The sequence below is a fragment of the Dermacentor albipictus genome, chromosome 5 (genome assembly GCF_038994185.2).
Source record: "Dermacentor albipictus isolate Rhodes 1998 colony chromosome 5, USDA_Dalb.pri_finalv2, whole genome shotgun sequence".
In the NCBI taxonomy this organism is placed as follows: domain Eukaryota; kingdom Metazoa; phylum Arthropoda; class Arachnida; order Ixodida; family Ixodidae; genus Dermacentor; species Dermacentor albipictus.
The window spans coordinates 29,277,603-29,301,031 of record NC_091825.1 but is presented as its reverse complement, the minus strand read 5'-3'; the positions used below and the strand labels follow the sequence as shown (position 1 = coordinate 29,301,031).

General features: G+C 47.0%; 1 protein-coding gene across 3 annotated transcripts in view; it reads right to left on the bottom strand.

Moving 5' to 3' along the window:
• Positions 1–2,249: 2,249 nt before the first annotated feature.
• LOC139060413 (palmitoyltransferase ZDHHC20-B-like) overlaps positions 2,250–23,429 on the bottom strand; it is a 35,517-nt gene continuing 14,337 nt past the window's right edge. The window contains exon 3 of one of the 3 annotated variants that reach the window (XM_070539524.1): positions 2,250–2,821. In XM_070539524.1, coding sequence (XP_070395625.1) covers positions 2,609–2,821 — 213 coding nt within the window. In that variant the 3' untranslated portion in view covers positions 2,250–2,608. Of the gene's footprint in view, positions 2,859–10,719; positions 10,995–23,429 lie in introns of those variants that run through there. The other 2 variants (XM_070539523.1, XM_070539525.1) reach the window with 2 other exon arrangements.

Below are 23,429 nucleotides of genomic sequence, written 5' to 3'. Positions count from 1 at the left end.
ACAAAGTCACTGCGATGGCATAAGATTGGGATGACGAATACTATATAACGAGGATGGCGTGACGACAGCGGCATACGGAGAGTCAGACGACCAAATTCTAACGACAATGGAATGATCACGACGGCGTCCCATCAACGCTATCGCAACGAATGTTTGACATGAGCATGACGGCATGAGGCCGACTGTATGACGACAACGCAGTAACGACGATGAAAGGACGAAGTAATCACATGAAGTGATGAATGCTGTATGGCGACGTCGACATGGTGGCAGCGAGATCACGAGTCTGAAATTATGTAGATGATGCAACGACCACAGCTTGACATCGATGGAATGATCTCGATGGGCCGACGACGAGTGCAATGACCACGATCGCGTTCCAAGGAGCCTATTACGACGACTGTATGACGGCGATGGTGCGTCGGCGACGGCTAAGACAACCGGGCGATGAAAGTATTGACCACGATGGAACGACCACCACGGCTTGACGATGTCACTCTGACAACTAATGTATGATGACGACTGTCTGATGATAACGCAATCAAGACAACGTCATAACAACGGCAACGTAATCATGACTGAAGGACTAGATTTTTATTGCGATGGAATGACGAAGAAGAAATGGCGACGGTGAAACGGCGAAGACGATATGACAATGACGGCATGGTGGCAATGGGATGACGTTGTGAAGTGATCGTGATAGTAACACGACTGCGTGACGATGACAGCGTGATAACATTGGTATAACGACTGCTGTGTGAAGACGATGACGTGACGACGCAGCACGGCGAGAGTGGAATTACGAAGTTAGGAATGACGACGGCGGAAAAACTAAGATTGCATCACGGCGACGTATGACAACCAATGCGTGACGAAGACCGTATGACAAAAACACAATGACTACGATGGCATGACAACAATATGAGCGCGATTAGATGTCGATGATCTTATGGTGACGACATGACGAGAACGAGAAAATGACGAAAAATGATGACGAACCGGGAGAGACGACGATAGGGAGACTTCGATGGCATCACTTCGATGACTTCGATGACGATGGCATCCCGACCATGGCGACGACGGCATGATTATCGGTCCAAGCTATCATACAACTTGGGCCATTGGGTCATGTAAGAGGTGTAAGAGGCAGGACAAGAATACAATGATGAAATTGAAAAGAAGACATAGTAACGACCATGGTGGAAGCATCACCACGAGCACACGCACGCACGCACGCACGCACGCACGCACGCACGCACGCACACACGCACACGCACACACACACACACACACACACACACACACACACACACACACACACACACACACACACACACACACACACACACACACACACACGCGCGCGCGCGCGCGCGCGCGCGCTCATACACACACACACACACGCACACGCACACACACACACACACATGGACGGATAGATAGATAGATAGATAGATAGATAGATAGATAGATAGATAGATAGATAGATAGATAGATAGATAGATAGATAGATAGATAGATAGTCGCAAAATGCCTGAAGTCGGCAAAGAAGGCTAATCGAATTAAAATTCGACGAAAAAGGGCAGTGCGTCGGCTTCGTGCCAGGGTAGTCAGCTTTTATTGACGGAGCGCAGCAATTAGTTGCCGCAAGTAAAAAAATGTGTGAGCTACAAACTAATCTTCTTGAACCATGTAATGGGAATGGGCTGCCGATAACTGAACCAAAATTACATAATTGTATACAATGGGGCCGACGAGACCATTGCAAAGAAGTCGACGTGTTAGGGTGATCATGCGCGGGTCTAGGGGGGGATGTTCGGATGTACGTGACAAAGGAGAATCCCTGCCCGATTTCAAAGGCTGTCACATGGCCCGTGATAGACACAGAAAGTCCTTCTTCCCAGCTATTACTTTTCATTTGTTCTGCAGAGACTAAAAAAAAAAGGTTTATTAATTATTGAAGCGATCTCGCCAGCACATAAGAAACGCATCATCATCATCAGCCACCATCTCAATGGTGGTTGATGAATTTAGCGATTCTCGCAGCGAGCAAGTTGCCTTGCACCTTGGGAATGGTGGTGTCACGGCATTTCGTGAAATGGTAAAATGCGATTGACCATCCACGGCGTGCATCTCATGTGCAGCTCTACCGCTTTAATACTGAACGTTTAGCGCACTTCTAGACACGTTATGCAAATAGGCTCTAATCTAAAATGTGATAAGCCGCCACAATTAGATAATCAAGAAAAGCGCAGTCTGTACAAAAACAGCGACGACAGTAAGCCAGCATGAATAATTGCACATCAATTGAATTCATCATGTGGTACAATAAATTAAATTTAGCGGTATACACAAATATAGTGCGCGAACACAGCGCCGCAGCGTACGTCCGAGCGCGTGTTGTGTACCCGTCGATGCAACCAGCGTCACAGCTTTCTGTCGGACTTCTCCCAGGTAAGCCCACGTTCACAGTGAACATACATGGCCACGTTGTAGTACTGGTCGGCACGACGGGACCGCAGCCGGGCAGTTCACGCTTTCCGTGCGGGTATTCCGTGAGCGGAGCGGCCCGCCGTCTGCTTCGTAGGACGGGGAGGGCCCTCCGGGGTCAACCGAGGGGCCGGAGAAACGTCTCTCGCGAGTCGCTGGCCGACGGCGCCGCGCAGCTCCTCGGCGGGGGTCGCCGCGGCCGAATCCGCGTCGTCCCCTCCGCTCTTCGTCGCGGCTGAACTAGGAGCCGGCGTTGGTGCCAGGCCGAGACTGTTCCTATCCGGATGGAACCTGGTCGGGAACCGCGATCCATCACCGAGGCTGGTGAACACTGGAACAAGCCACAGGTCCGCTCGTGAACCGAAAACCTGGCGGAGGAACGAAGATTCTGGTCACATGTTGACGATATTTCTCGTTCGTGATTTACAGCGTAAAAGGACGGAGACAAGCATGAAGAAGGGTCGTTGAGACGTTTTTTAATTTTGCACTGTTATGCGTGAATATGTTCCAACTCGCCCAGTTTTACATTATTATTTGATATTTCTTGTCTTTGTTTACCACGCAGACGTTGTAAGCAGAAGCAGCAGTGCTGGTGACAGCAGCCGTTGCCGTGGTTGTCAATATTATTGCAACTTCCGGTTGGTCGCTGAACTTTGCGCAGCAAAGATGAAGATGCCACTTCACGCATTACACAATTGCTTTGAATTAATAAATAAATGAGCAAATAAATAAAGAAAGAACGACGCACCTCGCTGTTTAATATTAAACAACTGACACTTTACGAAAGCCCATATTTGTGCGTATGTACATCTGCATTGCAGCCCCAGCGGAAAGCCGCCGCTATCAATAGCGATAGAACTCCCAAACTTATGCTGAGTCAGTCCAGGACTGGGCAAAGCTACTTTGCAGTTGTATCATGATACAATCCAAGATACTCGTGCAACAAGTATTTGAGATAGAGATACAAGATGCTGCCACAGTTCTTGCATCCGATACGATACTTCCCACTTCTGTCTTAGCGAATACATTCGCAAATTTAATATTATGGATCTATTAATGTAGCAGCAAACGCGTATGCACAAAAATGTTTGCTTACCCGCCGTGGTTGCTCAGTGGCTATGGTGTTGGGTTGCTGAGCATCAGGTCGCGGGTCGAATCCCGGCCACGGCGGCCGCATTTTGATGGGGGCGAAATGCGAAAACCCCGTGTGCTTAGATTTTGGTGCACGTTAAAGAAACCCAGGTGGTCGAAATTTCCGGAGTCCTCCACTACGGCGTGCCTCGTAATCAGAAAGTGGTTTTGGCACGTAAAACCTTATAATTTAATTTTAGAAATGTTTGCTTGAAATTTTCTAAACTCCGACCAACGTTGTTTCATATGAATGACATGTCTGTTGGTATCTCAAAATGATTGTCTTTCTTGCTCAGAGTATAATATTTTCGTTCCGAATCAATTCATTGGGGTAGCTTTAGCTGCTTAACACGAAAGCTTTTTATAAGCTGCGCTATCAGCAGTTTTTGCTTATCGCTTTTCTAATCGATGGTCGCTGCCCTTTTTGCCGGCAAGCTAGCGTGTCGCCATCTAATTGCAAGAACGTCAATAAGTAGCATCTGCATGATGGTGCAAATACCACTGCGAAGTTACCTTGTCCTTAAACGTATTACCGTTTCCACACGTAACATAGCAAAAAAAATTGATTTTGGCTCTTGCGAGCAACATTCACGTACACAAAATAGCCGCCTTATGCAGAAGCCTCCCAGAAGCAGCGCTTTGGCTCACAACAGCCAAACTAACATTCACGGGATCCTTCAAATCGATGGTTATGTAAACCACTAGGTGCAAGGCAACCCCATTCTTGCATTCTTCAGACTTCCCATAGGAAAGCACCAAGCATAACGACACTATGGCGGCCTCAGGAGGAGAAGGAGTAGATTTTATTGGAGAGAAAGGAGGAGAGGTCGGCCTGGAGAGCGTGTCTCTAGCCTGCTACTCCTCACTGGGGAATGGGGAAGTGGGAAATAAATTTGCGCGATAGGCGCCGCATGCATTGGCATACGCAACACAGTACTGTGGCTATTAGCGGCGAGAATTTGGAGTGGCGCCCTCTCGCGAGTGACGTCACGGCCAGGATTCCGCTCACTTCGGCTCGCTCGGCTGCCGCGCGCGCTCGTTCCCTTCGTGCATGCTTGGGGTACGGGTGGCTCGAGCCGTACTTATTGAAGGATATGCCAGTTTCTGTCTGCTGCCATGCCTGAACCACACAATCCCTTCTTCAAAAGGGCGTGAGTCGAGAAAATTTGCGAATTGGATATGGCAAGCTATGCAGCGTTGAAGGGGCCTACTGGTTTCGCAATGCAGATATGCTCTGTGCCTGTCCGTAAATTTTGCGTAAAAAGCATATGTGCAAATTTAAAACGCGAATTTTCGTATGATGCTTCGCTGAACACTTTACACTCTCTTAGTACTTAGCTATGAGAGATACTGCATTTTACATGGAAGAAAAGTTTTGGTAATTGGTGTCAACATGTTATCTGTGTTAGAAGGAGACTGCCCAGCGAAGCTGTCATCATGTTTCTTATTGCTCTGGTGAGTTGTTCTAGTCAAATGTGGCCACTTTATCAATGCGTAAAAGAAATAGGCGTGTATTTTGTATGAAAAAAGCTTGCTGCTACCGTCAGCGCTCTCTGAAACAGGCCTCCATAAAACGAATTGCGCATGGCTGCTAACACGACGGCGCGTCATGTAGAGTATTTACATGGTTAATTCACAAATATCATAGTAGCAACCACCATAAAGAAATGTATCGTGGTTAAAATCGAGAGCCAATCAATGGCAAGCAACGAAATGTTTCCTGGTGGCCCTCAGTAGCCTTCATCGACAATATGGCACACGCCTCACCTAACGGTAGCAACCGAGCGTAGTTATGGCGAGGCAGGCATTGTTCGCAAAATACATCAGTTCACTACAACTTCGAATTGAAACCATGAAGCAGATTTTTACAGTGCCAATTGCAATGCCTAAAGTATACTCGAGGTACTACAGCGCAGCTTATAGGCTGCCTAGAAAAGAAAAATTCAAGCACCTTCTGTCTCACTATGTCTCGATCCAGCGTTGTTTAATTATACAAACGGTGAACTATTCGCTTCGTCGGTACATAAAAGAGAGCCTCGCAAACCTTCGTTAGGAAGACACCACAAGCATTACTTATTTCACTTGATTTCTGACCCTCCACCGGGGAATTATATTTTCAATATGTCCCATTATACTATTAATGATTGACGCTTCGGCTTCTTTCTCGCTGCAGCCATACGGCCCAAATAGCATACTTCACTAAAAAAATTGGGCCGAGCAGCCTGTGTCAGTTCACCAAACGGATTCGTCATTTATAGTCCTCAAACGAATCGAACCTGCGTCATTTACACGTATACAATGCTGCCTGAATGTAAATTCAGATACGCGCAACTCGCTGATTGCGCGGCCGGGTGCTAAACGGCACACCTTATCGAGAGCTAAACGAAATAGCCCCCTCGCTACGGTATGTGCCTTAATAAAAGCATATGGACCGTGAATTCAGCGGTAGAGCCGATCTTCTGCTTATGTAACTTAAAATTATGGACGGCAGTTCACACTCGGCCTAACGAACTTTCCGGTGCATCCGCCAATAGACTAGTTGCAAAACAACATTCGTTGCAGCGCCATCTGTACTTGCGTACAGGAAGCAGCCAGCGGCCGCCATTGTGCATGAATAGTCATGTGCGTTTCGTCCGTTCGGTACGCGCGTGATACCGGCTTGGCGTACTGAGTTGACGTTTGTGGCTGTTGTCGGGTGACTGTGACCTGGAGCCATGCCAGTTAACTGCTGTGTGCCACTGTGCACGCAGTTTGGTGGCTTTGACAAGTCTGGACAAAAACTAAGTCCCTTCTTGCTGCGTCGCACCTCCATGTGCTTGTTCATGTAATTAAGCATGTTTTTACTTATTTTAGTCGCTAGGCATGTGGCTTGATTCATCTATAAGTGATCTCGATATGGTTTAGCGATGAAATTGATAGGTAAATTAAAAACCTGAAAAAAAATTAAAAAATTAAAAAAATTGAAAATTAAAAACCTGAAACCATTTGTGGTTTCTGGGATGCGGTACGATGTTTACCGGACGCCGTCCCACGGTTTTGACCACTTGTTTCCTGAAGCAAAGGGCTATATCGTTGCGTTACACTGTAAAAGGAACGTTTTGAGACCGTGCTGTGCGCGCATACCATTCTTTAAGGGCGGAGGCCATTTGTGGTTTGGCACAGCTCTGTGAATGTTTATGTCGAAACACCGTCTTTGCCGTTTATGTTGGTAGCAAAACACATCCGGTTCGCGATGTTCGCAGGCAGTACTTGTGCCGTGTGATAGGGTCAAACAAGACAACTAAGTGTGTGTGGACCGACGATGTCAGACATAGCCGTGAATTTCGCCTGACGGCTGTGCACACGCACTTTTAGTCGAGCCCTGTATGCATGTCAAAACGTCATTTCGCGTTTTATTTTGCTATAAAGTTACTTGATCTGCCTTCAACGAAAAAAAAAAAGACGGATTGCGGTCTGTTGTCGTAAAGCGCTGCGCATATAAGCACCTGAGATCCAGAAATTTGCAACGGTGCAGCCATGTGCGTAGACCGCGGTTGCGCAGATTTGTCAAGTGTTCGAAACCTTAACTGTCTTGCTTAGCATCGTCAATCCTTTGTTTTAAGAGAGCATTGTTGAGATATGTCCCAATCAAGACAGGAAGCGTTCTGAATATTGATTTTTATTCACAGGTGTCATACCACAGATTCCCAAGAGACCAGGAGATATACAAAAAGTGGATTGCAGCCATCAGACGAGATGAAGGCCCACTCTTCACAGTTTCGAAAGCCACCAGGGTCTGCTCTCTCCACTTTATTGAGAGTGACTTTGTTGCTAATGGTTACCGACACTTACACCAGTCTGCTGTGCCATCCACACTTTTTATTCAAGCAGCCAAAGCCGTCGAGAAAACCACCAGCTCAACGGGCACCACTTCAGGAAGTTGCACCATCAAAAAGGAAGTGTTATGGTAATGTTCAAGGGCTTTCCACTACAGGACAAAAGGTAGACGCCCGTATCGATAACCCAGCAGATGACAAGGAAAACTCAGCAGATGGATGCAACAAAAATACGTTCAGTGAAGGCATTGATGTCTTCAATGTTGAAGATACGGGCTCCACTTTGCTTCCTGACAAACCGCAACAGTCACCAAAAGAATCAGCCTATGGAAGTGTTTGTGCATGCAGAGAAAATATTTCTGCCCTAGAGCAGGAGCTGGCTGCAAGCAAAGCAAGTGGAGCAGATACAGAGGCTGAAAATCATCACCTGAAGCTGAAAGTAAGCTCTTTAGGAAAAACTATTGCTGTCCTAGAAAATAAACTCGCTGTGAGCAAAGCAACCGAAGCAGAAAATAAACACCTGAAGCTGCAAATAAAGGCACAAAATAATGAAATAAAGCTGCTTCGCACAGAGCTTGTCACTGCACAGAAAAATATTGAGAAGCTCGAAGAATTGCCTCCATTTGGAATTCAAAGATTCAAGGACAACAGTGATGACATTGAGTTTTACACTGGACTGCCCAGCTACAAGCACTTCTGTGCTCTCATGCATCTCCTTGATTTTGGGGAAAATAGTGAAAACACTGCACGCAAGCGTACGAGGAGCGGGCTACGAAATGTTGAGTATAGCGGTCGGCGACACGAGATTGGTGTGGAGAACCAGCTCTTTCTTGTGCTTGTTAAACTTCGAGTTGGCTTATTTCACAGACACATCGGCCACTTGTTCAACGTTTCCATCAGCACAGTGTCAGTAATTTTTTTCCGCAGTGCTTGACTATATCTATTTGCAGGTAACAGAAACAACAACATGGTATCACGATAAGCTATTGATGATGCCATGCCATCTGCTTTCAAGGAGAAATATCCATCAACACGTGTCATCTTGGATGCCACTGAGATTAGATGTGATGTGCCAACATCTTTCGTGGCGCAATAACAAGTCTATTTCTCGTACAAGGCTACCCATACGTTCAAACACTCATAGGCATATCCCCTCATGGAGTACTGACTTTTCTTTCGGAAGTATTTACTGGGTGTACGTCTGACAGAGAGTGTGTGGAGAAGAATGCATTTTTAGACCTGAAGTTTGACACAGGTGACTTAGTCATGGCTGACAAGGGATTTAAAATGAAAGACCTGCTACGAAGCAAGAAAGTTATGCTGAACATTCCACCCTTCCTCATACATGGGCAATTTACTCCCGTCGAAGTGGAGGAGACTCAGGAAATCGCAGCAATCAGGATACATGTGGAGAGGAAGATCAAGAAAATCAAGGGATATCACATTTTTGACCGGTCGATTCCAATCTCCCTTGTAACCTTAGCGAATCAGATGTGGGCCGTGTGTGCCTTCCTTACAAACTTCCAGCCATCACTTCTAAAAGAAGATAAAGACTGATCTAATCCACAGTGTTCCTTAAAGACACTTTATTTGCTTGTCATATGTCAATACTCACTACCTCGTGGTGCAGCCCTCCTCTTGTGTGCAATAAAATGTTTGCAGCCCTGCTTGTTTTTTTGACATGGCATTTTTGCACTGCTTTCTGTATCAGATCAGATTACAGTGCTCAACAGGTATGGCAGCAGTGTGTCAAAGTAAAGGTCGCCGAGCACCTCTCTGGCACTTTTCCATTCATTCTCATTAAATCTTTTTCTTTCGATCAAGATAAAATCTCCTCCATAGACCACAAAGTTACCCCAGCGCAACTGTGATACTCCCATCTGCCCAAGCAGTTGATGATAATACTGGTGGTCCCTCTTAAGCTCTGGTACACCATCCCTGATTATGCAACAGAAATCAGTGTTTAGAAGGGCAGACGCCTTGTGGTCACGTAGAGAATAGGGACACTTGATCTCCACTACACCATAGGATTGTTCTGTGGGGTCGTACACAATCCTGTCGGGCGACGCACCCAACCAGGGAAAGGTTGGGTTAACCAGCAATCCACAGGTGCTAAATGTAGCAGCGTGGCCCAGACGGCGTAGAGCATCCTCGTAGCGTTGAGCAGCTAGTGAGTGCATCTTGATGCCGTAACTGGAAAAATGTAACGGAAATAAACTTACTGCAATGTTAGTTACCCTACAATGTTTAGTACAATTTTTGGATACGCTAATGCCACTCTGTGGCATATATACTTTGTTCATGCGATACAAAGAAAATACTAACTGGACTGCAGCAACTCTAGAAAGGTCTCTGGCAGCTGTGAGGTTCTGCAGGCCCTTAACAGTCCACTCCTTCCTATTCAAGACCGCACCAAACTTGGAGGATGTGACACGAAGCCGGCGTTCCTGCTGCCATGTTGCACTTTTTGCCTGCTGGCGGCTGTCCTTTTCAAGCGGTTCAGCTGCCAATGGTGTCACACATATCTTCTGATGCAGGAAATAAATGTCAGAAAGATATGAAAACTAAAAACATTGCATGTTTCTCACGCTCAGTGCACACATTGGTCTAACGGATAAAAAGATGTACATCCTAATATTTGTGGGGATGCTAAAAATACAAAATATTACATCTGTCCGATACAACCTAGTGACAGGAAACAATATGAATGTGCGCATCTATTTGCTACCAAACGCGGGTCTAAGGCAATTAAAATATTAAATGTAATGACTCTGCCTGTAGCATCGAAACCATGGCTAAACATAATTCCCACAAGGATTTGGCACCAACACACAACAATCGAGAGATTCATAATAATTCCTTGCAAGAAACATTGACCAGCCTCTGACCTGCATAACACTGTTTGTCTCAAGGTGTGCTGGAGGATTCCAGGCTGTGCCGCTTTCGAAGAAAGTGAGAGTCGGGATGCTTTGCCAAGGATCTTCTTCGTTGGCTGGTTGTAAGCCAGAAAGAAGAACGGTGAAACCGTGTGGAAGCAGGGACTGCTGGTAGCTCTGTGGCGCCAATGAAAACACCAGCCCAAACCTGGACTGCACGGTCTCGCCTTCGTCGGTCAGCAGGAGTGCTTTCGCGAAGTCATTATTTGGGTCAAACGAAAGCAGCTCTTGAGCAAACCTTTGCTTCGCCTCTTCTTGCTCCTGCCGATTTCTACGGCGTACACGGCGCTCCTTCGGCAAGGCAAACTTTGGCGCGCTAGTCCCGCGTTCTTTCACTTTGCGCCAGTCCACGGATTGAAGCGGGCATCCTCTGATCGCGCTTCTGCGGGGAATCCTCCATTGCTGAAGCAAATCCGTGCACGAGAGCTGGTCCGGCGCCTCAGAGAAACCCTTTCACTGTAGGAGCTTGACAGTCCTCAAAACAGCGATCATGTGGCTGCTGGCGAGCTTTCCTGCCGGGCAGTCGCAGCTTGTCGTGTCCAATGCTATCATCACGGAATACGGGGGCGCGTTCTTCTTTTTGCTTCGGTAGCATGGTGCCTTCAAGAAGATGAGCCCGGCGCTGGAAATAAATAGAGTGCTAAGCTCCTCCATCCATGACTTCATACAAGAGAATAAACTATTGCACCAACTGATCTATAATTTGTTTTCTTAAACCTAAGCATAAATAAAGTCATGAGGATTTTTAACATTCACACAACAGCAAATCACTTTTATCACAGAGGGTCAATGGTTGCGACTATCGCCCGTTTTCATGCGATACAGTTGCACAAATATTTACCTGTTTTGGGTGACATTGGCCTTCAGCGCACTCACGCTGACGTACGATTCCACGTGAAAGTTGTAGCTTCGTTCGTAGCTGCGTTTCGTTCCCGATCGCCCTGCATAAAATTCGTGTACGCTCCGATCTGACAGCGGAGGTAATACGGCAAGGTCGTTCCATCCAGTGATGGGGAAAATTACCTCCCCTGATTGACATCGTTGGGAGCGATTGCACAAACGGGGCACACAAAATGCTGTGCAGACGATTGTTCACGTTAAGATAAAGCCTCAGAACAAAAACCAACTTGCATACCCCTATCGCATCCGCATGAGCACTGCGGTCTTTTCGTAGTGTTTTTATGCAAAATGGCGGCGCTGCACAGTGTTGCTGGCATTTATGCAACTCGTCTATTTCAGTTGATATGTCTGAATCATGAACAAATAATCGCTTTTTCCCCGAACCCGCGGTCCGTATACTGTTGCTCATGGGCGCACATTACACTTTCAGGCGGTCGTATTACGATGTGTCACTGCGTTGTATAAATCGGCAGTGAATTACCGTCGACGTTTATCGTGAGACGTGTTCTGAAATTTGGCCGTTGGTCATGATGCTGTTACAGTATATCCGGTCAACTTGGTGTGCCTAAAAGCCGATTGCGTCAATATATATATATATATATATATATATATATATATATATATATATATATATATATATATATATATATATATATATAGGCTGGACCCCGGCCGCAACGTCTATAAACCGCTTCATACGCGCGTCTACTTCACTGTGAATATTTACGTGGACCCAGAACTGCCTTTTTTCTGGTATATATATATATATATATATATATATATATATATATATATATATATATATATATATATATATATATAGTTGCGAGAGGTAAAGGCAAGCACAGTCAGCTCCAAGCGAATGGCAGTTTACTGTTCGTTTCTGCAGCAGCTACCACGCACACTTTTTTATCCTCGGCTTCTAGCGTACCTAGCACGTGCGATTACCCCTTCCTCCAAAAAAAGAAGAGAAACTACTTCTCCATGCAACGAGACGAAAGTTAGCCCCCCCCCCCCAAAAAAAAAAAGTTGGGGAGATGTTAAATGCCACAAGGAGAAAAAAATGACAGAGACAATGGACCTGACGACAGGGGACGCACCACAAAGTTTGTGGATGAGAGTAAGCGCGAGTGGTGGGACTTCATCCTGGTAACGTGAACAATGTCAGAAGAATGTGGTCTACGGGACTGGTGCGAAGTTTCGGCTAGAAGAACTTCGTAGTTGAGAGGACTTAGACAATGCAAAACTATGTAGGGCCCAGAGTATCGGGGCAATAATTTTTCTGAGCAGCCTCGTTGACGTATAGGGGTCCAAACCCATACGAGGCCTCCCGGGTTGCATGTGACGTCTCGATGTCGTATGTTGTATCGACTAGCATCTTTGTCGGGATAGCATTCGTTGCCGTGCAAGGTGTCGCGCTGCTTCGGCACGCTGAACAAAGGCGTCTGTATCTGGCGTGGTAGGTTGCGACGAAGTTGGTAAAAGCATCACGTCGAGCATAGTGGTGACGTCGCGTCCGTAGACCAGACGAAAAGGAGGAAATCCGGTGGTTACTTGAAGCGCAGTGTTATACGCGAGTGTCACATACGAGAGCAGTTCGTCCCAATTTTTATGATCCGTGGCGACATACATAAAAAGCATATCCGAAATCGTTTTGTTGAGACGCTCAGTTAACCCGTTAGTCTGCGGGTGATACGCAGTGGCCGTACGGTGCGTTGTTCCACTCAGCTGCAGAATATCTCGGACCGACTGGGCGGTGAAGGCCGTACCACGGTCTGTGATGACGAAAGCGGGAGCACCATGTCGAAGGACGATATTTCTGATAAAGAAGTTAGCAACATCGAAGCAGTAGCTCGCTGAACGACTTCTGATTCGAAGCATCGAGTGAGGTAATCGGTGGTGACAAAGCTACACCGGTTATCAGCCGAAGAATTGGGGAATGGGCCAAGTAAATCCATCCCGACTTGTTCAAAAGGTGAGCAAGGAGGACGTACAGGCTGAAGCAGACCGGCTGGTTTTAGCGGTGGAACTTTGCGATGCTGGCAATCTCGACAATTTCTGACATACTGCTTCACGATTTTTGTGACGTTTCGCCAGTAGTACTTCTGCTTGATCCTTGCCAGAGTGCGCGTGAAACCAAGATGCCCGGACGTTGGTTCCTCGTGGCATGCACATAGAAGGTCGTCCCGGAGAGGAGTGGGAACAACGAGCAGGAAAACGGTTGGCGTAGGGTGAAAGATCCGTTTGTATAGGATGTCGCCGCGTAGGCAGAGAGAGGATGAGTGACGCGCGAACTGCTGTGGGGGTTGTGGGCGGCTTCCTTCAAGGTATTCAATCAAGGGCTGGAGTTTGGAATCTTGGCGTTGCTCTTGAGCTAGGTTTAAAGATGGAAGAGTACAAAGAAAACTAGAGTCGTCGTCGGCATCTAGTGGTGCGGGTTCTACGGGGCGCGGGAGAGACAGTCGGCGTCCGTGTGTTTCTGGCCAGACTTACAGACGATTGACACACCAAATTCCTGCAACGAAGGCTTCTTGCGAGACGGCCTGCAGGATCCATGAGATTCGCCAGCCAGCAGAGAGAGTGGTGGTCGCTGACGACACGGAAGGGGCGTCCGTACAGGTATGGGCGGAACTTCTGGATAGCCCATATGACTGCCAGACATTCTTTTTCAGTTGCTGAGTAGTTTTTTTCAGCAGCAGACAAAGTTCGGCTGGCATACGCAATAACGCGCTCAACACCAGCTTGAAACTGTGCGAGTGTCGCTCCGATACCAACGTTACTAGCATCAGTATGCACTTCTGTGTCAGCCTCGGTGTCAAAGTGACCAAGGATCGGTGGTGTCAGTAGACGTCGCTGAAGGTCATGGAAGGCGTCGGATTGTACCGGCCCTAAACAAATGTGAGGTCATTCTTGATGAGTCGTTGCAAAGCAACATTACAACAACCCTTAATGCTGAACTTATTAACGTTAGTGCATGGTGTGCTAAATATAAACTTTTGATAAATCCCTCAAAAAGTAAGTTCTTAATTTTCTATTCTTGGTCAATAAATAACGCGCAAGTTATGCCCCCATTTATAAACACACATCTTATTCATCTATCAGATCATTGTTCCTTCCTTGGTATGAAACTTGATTCCCGCTTAAAATTTACTTTGCATATTAATTAGCTACAGCGGAAAACTTCCTATGGTATTAGTGTATTACTAAAAGCTAGATGTTACTTTGACTTGACTATTTTGATCACCTTATATTATGCATTCATTCACAGTCTTCTAAGTTATTGTACTGCTTCCTGGGGTCAAACATATCATTGCCATCTTTCTTCCCTCCAACATGTACAAAATCAAGTCATTCGCATTCTCACCTGGAGCATCCGACGTTCACATGTTACTGATCTGCACCGGGAACTGCACATACTGAATATTGACAATCTAATTAAATTTAATGTCGGCACATTTGTTTATCAAGTAGTTAAAGACCATAACCTTCTCAAATTTGTTCTTATCCGACATATTACTAAATTATTACGCGCTTTTCCTCCAATAACAATTTTATATTCCCCAAGGTACGAACTAACTATGATTCACAAAAAGTAGCATTTCTTTTAATCAAACTTTGGAATTCATTGCCTTTTAACATTAAATGTGCCTTTTCTATATCGCCATTCAAACATCAGCTTCGCAATTTCATGTTTAAACTATAGCTCCGTTCGTTGAATATGTCTTTTAAAACACAACTTCAATTCTGTCGTTTCTAATACTGTTTGCTTCGTTTCTTACTTCAGCTTAAGCCTTATCCCTATCGTTTTATATTTTCCATTGTATTGTTCTTTTGCCTCATTTGTATTTGCATTTTCGTATTTTTATAATTGGCTGCCTTTTCGCTGTCAAGTAGTATTAGTGTTCTTTTAACTTTATTAAAAGTCCATCTACAGTGTTTACGCTATGGGATATTTTGTACTAAATATCAATATTTCTTCATCTGCACTAAGTATTCAATAAACTTCAAACGGGTCCGGAGCGGAACGCAATCCAAAAGGGAGGACCTTAAATTGATAGAGATCGTCGGGTGTTATAAATGCCGTTTTTGCCTGATCCCGTTCGTCAACTTCAATCTACCAGTACCCACTACATACGCAGATCCATTAAAGAAAAGTAACGGGCATGTCGCAGGCGATCCAAAGAGTCGTCAATCCGAGGAAGTGGGTAAACGTCTTTTTTCGTGATCTTGTTCAGTTTGCGATAATCGCCACCGAATCGTAGTGAACCGTCTTTCTTCTTAACTAATACAACAGATGAAGCCCAAGGACTTCTCGATGGTTAAATGACATCATCGTCTAGCATTTGGTTAACTTTATGACGAATAGCATCCTGTTCTCTCTGCGACACGCGATAAGCGTGTTGGCGAACAGGTTGGACGGTCGGTTCAGTGATGATTCTGTGTTTCATTAAAGGAGTCTGTTTGACATTCGACGTGGTGGCGAAACAGTCGCTAAATGACGATAGCAGAGTGATGAGCCTCTCCTTCTCGTTTTGGTCTAGCTGTGGGTTGACGTTGATATGACTGGTCAAGTCCACATCACTGGGTTCCGGAATCGAGATTGTCGTTACCGAAGCACAGGCGTTGGACTCGGCCACCGTTTCAAAGTAGGCCATGGTGGTATGCCTCGCAAAGTGCTTGTATTCGCCACTGAAGTTGGTAACTAGAATCGTGGTTTGCCTATGTTGGAGCTCTACGAGACCTCGGGTGACGCCGACTTCGCGATCCAGCAATATGGTGAGGTTACCTTTGGCGATGCCTATTCCTAGTTGGTCTTGGGGGCATTCAACGAGCACGAAGATGCTACTTCTAGGCGGTAACGTCACGCAGTCATCGACCACGCGTAAAGCCGCGTGGTGATGTTCATCCTCCACACTCGAATCCGAAGAAACATAGTTAGAAAAAGTCACGAACAAGTCACGAACAAGTCACGAAGGGAATGATCGCCTCATATTCCTGGAGAAAATCCATGCCCAGTATAACTAGCCGAGAACACTTGGGCAGCACAAGGAAAGACGCTACGAAAGTCGAAGTTGAAATTGCAAGTCTGGCGGTGCATCGTCCAATGGGTGATACGAGGTGCCCTCCAACCGTAATCAGATGTGGGCCGTCCCACGCTGTCAGCACCTTGCGTAGCCGAGTGGCCAGTGAGGCACTCATAACCGAGTAATCAGCTCCTGTATTGACAAGTGCAGTTACCAGATAACTGTCAATGGAAGCAGTAATAGCAGCGGAAGTTTTTTTGGCAGTTTCGAATGAAGGCGTCAGAGGTACGTCGCGAAGGGGTGGCGTTGGCGGAGGATATTTGACGGTTCGCATGACAGCGGCCTCAACCGCGGAGGTCGCCGTTTTCAGTTTTCCCAGCGCGGGCTTCTACCATTGCCTCTACCGGGATCAAAGGCGGGTCGAGCGTGGGTTGATGACGCGTACCGACGAGGTGATGGCGACCATGACTGTCTTCGCTGCGGGGCAGGAGGAAACGAGTTACTTTCTAAGTATTCCTCGATTTCGTGCGGGCGTTCGTCATAGCACGAGCAACGGGCGTCCGGCTGGTATCCCCGCAGACCAATCCGTTGGTACTGGCAGTCGCGATACATGTGACCAGCCTCCCCACAGTGGTAGCACAACGGACTGTTGTCGGGAGCGCGCCATACTGTAGACTTGCGCGGACGAGGATGAAAGGCTGCTTGCAGATTCGGCGGTTGATTGGACTAGGGAAGCGTCGAGGAATCCCAGCAGGCAGCTGCGAGAAACGGACCGTCGACGGCGTGCAAACCGGAAGGGCATCCGCGTACGCGAATGTGGGGGGTTCGGTACGTGTTGGTGGCAAGGGATGAACCACTTTGCCGATTTCCTCCCGAATGACGTCCGTAAGAGCCGCAGCGCTCGGAGGTGCCGGAGCCGATACATAAGATTTCTGCTGTTCTTCTCCAACAATGTGTCGTATTAGTTCGGTAAGGGACTCTCTGTCATCATTTGCAGGTACGAGCGAGCATGCAGAAGTCATGGTTGTCTTGCGCTCATACTGCGAGAGCCACTGCCGCAGCATACGTTCCATGACTGTTGCCTCACGAACGAACTGAGACACTGTTGTAGGAGAATTGCGCACGAGGCCCTCGAAAAGCTGTTGTTTCACGCATCGCATTAACAGACGTACCTTCTTGTCTTCTGGCATTAGTGGGGCGGCCCGACGAAACAATAGCTTCATGTCTTCGGCGAACGTGGTGAGTTTTTTTCGGCATTTGGAACCTCGAAGACAGTGCCTGTTCGGCTCTTTCTTTCCTTTCGGGGGTGCTGAAGGCGTTGCGAAGCAGTCGGTAAAACTCGTGCCAGCTCGTAAATGAGGCTTCGTGGTTCTCGCACCGTACTCTGGTCGCGTCTAAAAGGGAAAAGTAGACGTTCTTCAACTTACGGCAATCGTCCCAGTCGTTAAAGGTGGCGACCCAGTCGAGATGATCAACCAGTCTTCAACGTCCTCAAAAGCGTCGCCGCGGAACAGGCTAGGAGTGCGAGACGTGTTGACAATGCATGGTACAGCAGCATTTGGTCCCCTCGGTTTCGTTTGCGGTTGTTGTTGACATCTTCCTCACGGAGCTTGCCAGGGGACTGTATTGCGGTGGAAGACCTTGGAAGCGATGGCTGCTTCGATGGGTTTCTGCCGTCTCCGAGGTACTGACGTTGGGAGCTTCTGGTTCAGGACCAGTAGGCATATGGTGGATGCGTACCCGGCGCCTCCACCAGTTTGTCGCGAGAGGAAAATGCAAGCAGTCAGTTCCAAGCGGATGGCTGTTTACTGTTCGTTTCTGTAGCAGCTACCACGCACACTTCGTCATCCTCGGCTTCTAGCGTGACTAACGCGTGCCAATACACACACACACACACGCGCACACACACACACACACACACACACACACACACACACACACACACACACACACACACACACACACATATATATATATATATATATATATATATATATATATATATATATATATATATATATATATATATATATATATATATATATATATATATACATATATATACCATGGGCTATCTACAGCGCTTTGCCCGGGGACCGCCACTCGAGCCGAGAGTCCACGCCTTGCTCTGACGGTCGGCCCAAATGCTGGTGACTAATTAACACCCTTATAAAGTGGTGGAGAGTGCTTCGGCGTACAACGTCAAACCGCCAACTTGGATCACGTGCCCTATACCCAAGTACGCCTGAAGACGCATCCCAGCAAACTCCTCCTACTCCTTCCCAGCAAGCACCTCCTCAGTCAGTCATGTGCTCTGGGGTGGTTCGGCCTGGGGACGCTGCCATTGTTGTGGCGCGGATGACACCGACTTGGAGAACTGGCTGACGGCATGTGAGAGGGTAAGCGCCCACAACAGATGGACGATCCTACAAAACTGAGCAATGTGCTCTTCTATCTCGCAGGTGTTGCCAGTCTCTGGTGCAACAACCATGTGACCGATTTTCCGACGTGGTCCTCGTTCAGGACCTCTTTAGTGGATGTGTTTGGCCACCCTGCTGTGCGCAAGCTGCATGTGAAATCACGTTTGCGAGAATGTGCACAGAAGCCGGGTGAATCAACTATCAACTACATTGAAGCTGATAGTTGATAGCGATGAGTTCAGAAGGGCCTTTCAAGATATGAAACGAGGAAGAGCGGCAGGAGAAGATGGAATAACAGTCGATTTAATCAAAGATGGAGCAGACATGATGCTTGAAAAGCTGGTGGGTCTTTATGGGAAGTGTCTATCGACTGCAAGGGTCCCAGAAAGCTGGTAGAATGCAAACATTACACTAATCCACAAAAAGGAAGACGTTAAAGAATTAAAAAATTATAGGCCCATTAGCTTACTTCCAGTATTATATAAAATATTTACCAAAATAATCTCTAATAGAATAAGGGCAACACTGTACTGTAGTCAACCAAGGGAACAGGCTGGCTTCAGGAAGGGATACTCTACAATGGATCACATCCATGTAATCAGTCAGGTTGTCGAGAAATCCGCAGAGTACAATGAGCCTCTCTATATGGCTTTTATAGACTAAGAAAAGGTATTTGACTTAGTCGAGATACCAGCAGTCATAGATGCATCCCGTAATCAAGGAGTACAGAAAGCTTATGTATATACCTTGGAAAACATCTACAGAGGTTCTACAGTTACCTTAATTCTACACAAGATAAGAAGGAAGACACCTACAAAAAGGGGTCAGACAGGGAGACACAACTTCTTTAATGCTATTCACTGCGTGCTTAGAAGAACCATTCAAGCTATTGAACTGGGAAGGCTTAGGAGTAAAGATCGACGGCGAATATCTCAGCAACCTTCGGTTTGCCGATGATATTGTTCTATTCAGCAACAATGCAGACGAGTTACAAAAAACAATTGAGGACCTTAGCAGAGAGAGTGTAATAGTGGGAGTGAAGATTAATATGAAGAAGACAAAGATAATGATGAATAGCCAAGAAAAGGAACAAGAGTTCAGGATCGCCAGTTGGCCTCTAGAGTCTGTGAAGGAGGACGTTTACTTAGGTCAATTATTCGCAGGGAACCCTGATCATGAGAAGGAAATTCACAGAAGAATAAAAATGGGTTGGATCGCATACGGCAGGAATTGCCAGCTCCTGACTAGAAGCTTACCATTATCATAGGAAAGGAAGGTGTGCAATCAGTGCATTTTACCAGTGCTGACATATGGGGCAAAAACTTGGAGACTGGCAAAGAAGCTTGAGAATAAGTTAAGGACCGCGCAAAGAGCGATGGAACGAAAATTGCTAGGCATAACGCTAGGATGAAGAAAAAGCGTGGTTTGGATCACAGAGCAAACGGGTACAGACGATATTCTAACTGACATCAAGAGGCAAAAATGGAACTGGACAGGTAATGTAATTCGCTGGTTAGATAACTGTTGGACCATTAGAGTTACAGCATGGGTATCAGGAGAAGGAAAACGCTATCGAGGACGACAAAAAACTAGGTGAAGCGATGAAATGAGAAAATTCACTGGTGCTAGTTGGAATCGGTTAGCGCAGGACAGGGGTAATTGTAGATCGCAGGGAGAGGCCTTCGTCCTGCAGTGGACATAAAACAGGCTGCTGCTGCTGATGATGATGACGCTGAAGCTGTTCTGGACTTGTTTAAGAGAGGCAACACTACGATGTTCCAGTCCGACAAAATCAGAGATTCCGAAATGTTTTGAAACGGATCGCGGGCGATGCTTTCAACACCATGCATGCCAAGAATCCTCAGTCCGTGAGTACCGTCGTCACTCTCTGCCAAAGCTACGAGGAGCTACGCAGTGCTCGTTCACACGTTGCCCTTCATCGCGCGACGAGCACATTGCTAGTTCGGCTACAATCTCGGAACAGTCAGCACTGCTTGCAGAAATGAAAGCGTTAGTCTGGAAGGAAGTTGCACGCTAGTTCTTGATGACCTTCACACAGCCGCTGTCTATACAACAGCCGGCCTCGAATTTTATGCCTTCGCTCCGTCGAGTGATTGATCAAGAAATTGTTAAGGATGGATGGATGGTTGCTATGAGCGTCCCCAGGGAGTGGTGGGTTGCGCCACGAAGCTCTCGTTATTATATTGCCTAATGTCTAACCTATGCTCAAAAAGAAAAAGAAAGAATATGAAAAAAAGAACCCGCGATAAATTTCTCTAACCAAACTTTCTCAACCCCAATTCTGAACTTTGTTCTTGTACGCCTCCATTTTCCTACTTTTTTCCCACCAATCTTCATAACTGCTCTTAGTAATCTCTTTTGCGGACATGTTTACTTTCCTTGTGCTATCGCTATACCCAAGAGCTTCAAGTAGGCAAAAGGTGCCTAAATCGACCGCTTGGCAAATATCTTCGCAATATAATAATCATGCTCCATCGTTTCTTTAGCTTTGCCGCAGCAAGCACATGCTTCTTCTTCCTTGTCGTATCTCGCTTTATAAGTGCGTGTTCTTGATGTTTGCGCTGGTTTTGCCAGACGAGCGCCAACATCTTCCTGCGGCTGCCCCACTAAGCTAAGCGGTATTCGTTGTGACGCCCCTACAGGTCCCGGTGGCTGCACCACTCGGCTACGCTGAAGTCGTCGCGACCACCCAACCGCTCTCTCCAAACATGTCTCGCCGTTATGGCGACGTCGTGGCGAGGCCTCCACTGCACCCTACCTTGCAATCATATCAGCAGCCACCCCGTACTACGACTCCTGTGACATGGATGGGACTTGCGCCAACGAACCGGTGGCATATCTCCGAGAACAGGCCCATATTCTTTGCGCGCGGCAACGTCGGTCATATCGCATGTTATTGTAATCGTGTGCAGCCGCCAAGCACCGCACAACTCGTGACAAGCCAGCCCAATCGTTCACATTACGGTCCCCCGTCGGCTATGTCACCCAGGTTGCGTCCGACGTCAACTACCCGCCGTTCACCGTCTCCTCGCCGTCGCTCTATGTCGCCGATGTGACCTCGCCCCGTAACTCAGGACGAGGAAAACGAGGAAAACTAATCGTCGCAGTCCAAGAGGCATGGGCTGCGACACCGTCGAAATGTGAAAGTCCTTAATGCAGTCTCTCGAACATAATCGAAGTTTTAGTTGACGGTGTTCGTGCATCTGACATTCGTGGACAGAGCAGCCGTGACGATGCCCCTTTTTGGGCTTTCCCTCCGCAGACCTAGTGCTCAGCATATTCCCCCCTTATCAGCTTCCACTGCTTTTGTTGTCATTGACGACGTTCTATTCGCCATAGAGTTCATCATCCTGTCCTCGTGCTCTCATGACGTTATCCTCGGCTGGGATTTTCTCTCGCGTCACAGAGCCGTTATCCATCGTGCACGCGTCGAAGTAGAACTCTCGCTGCTGTTAGATTTGCCACTCGCCGACAATTCTTCGCCTTCAAGGAAACTACTTGTCCCAGCTGACACCGCGTTCCTCAGAACGCGTCAACGGTCGTGGCCATGTACTGCAGCGAAATCTCAGACGCTGCTGCACTACTGTCTCCCTCTGAGCGCTTTCTCACTCGGAAAGGTCTGCTGCTACCTCTTGCGACAGTGGACATCACAAAGGGCTACATCACAAAGGGCTACATCACAGTTTCCGTTTGCAACCCGTTCCCATACCCTGTGATGCTGCTGCTAGGCGAATGTCCTGGCAATGTAGAAGCCAACGAAGACGTGCAAGTTATGGACGTGCCCGATGACACCTACCGTGCTAGTTCCAGTGCGCTCAGTGCTGTTTCTACGTGTGACCTATCGCCAAGTGATGTCTTCGGTGTTTCTATTGCCGATGAATTTACACCGGTCCTGTGGTTTCAGCTTTCGTGCCTCTTAGAACAATTTCATGCTTATTTCGATGTAGGGCAATTTTTCCTAGGGGTGAACGTCAACTGTTACACATCGCATTGACACTGGCTCGCAGCCGCGTTACGGAAACGTCCATATCGTGTATCTCCTGCGGAACGTCGTGTAATCAACACACATGTCGACGACATGCATCGTCGCGAGGTGACACAACCTTCCACCAGTCCATGGTCATCCCCTGTAGTCCTTGTTACGAAGAAAGATGGTTTTGTGTGGTTCTTGGTGCACTGGAACTGTAAAATGTCACGATATTTTGAGGGGGCGTGATAAATTTTGGTTTCTTTCACGTTTTCTTTCAGCAAATATGAAAAATACAAAAAAAAACGATAGCACACACAGCGATGAAAAACCCAACACACTAATTTCTCAAGCACTGAAAAGATTATAACTGTTACGTATTTGAATAACAAATTCCAAGCAGAGCTTCCGGGTTCAAATTATAGGCACGATTTCACGTCAAGGCCTTGAGTTCACACCAAAGCCTCAAGACCCACATCTGTATCAATCTGTGTGCGATTCATTTCCCCTTGACGCGTCAACGCTTCGCTGTGCAGTGGACGAAGCCTTCCGGTCATTGAGGTTCGTGTGCGCGCACACAAGGTTTTGTACGCGATCCCCTGCGAGCCTGTTGCGTAGCTTGGTGCCCACATTTCGAAACTCGGAGCAGTTTCTTTCACGTGCCGCTAAAGGCGGAATCTGCCGTACGCGACAAGCGAAGGGGCTCAAGGGTTGGTTGAAGGAAA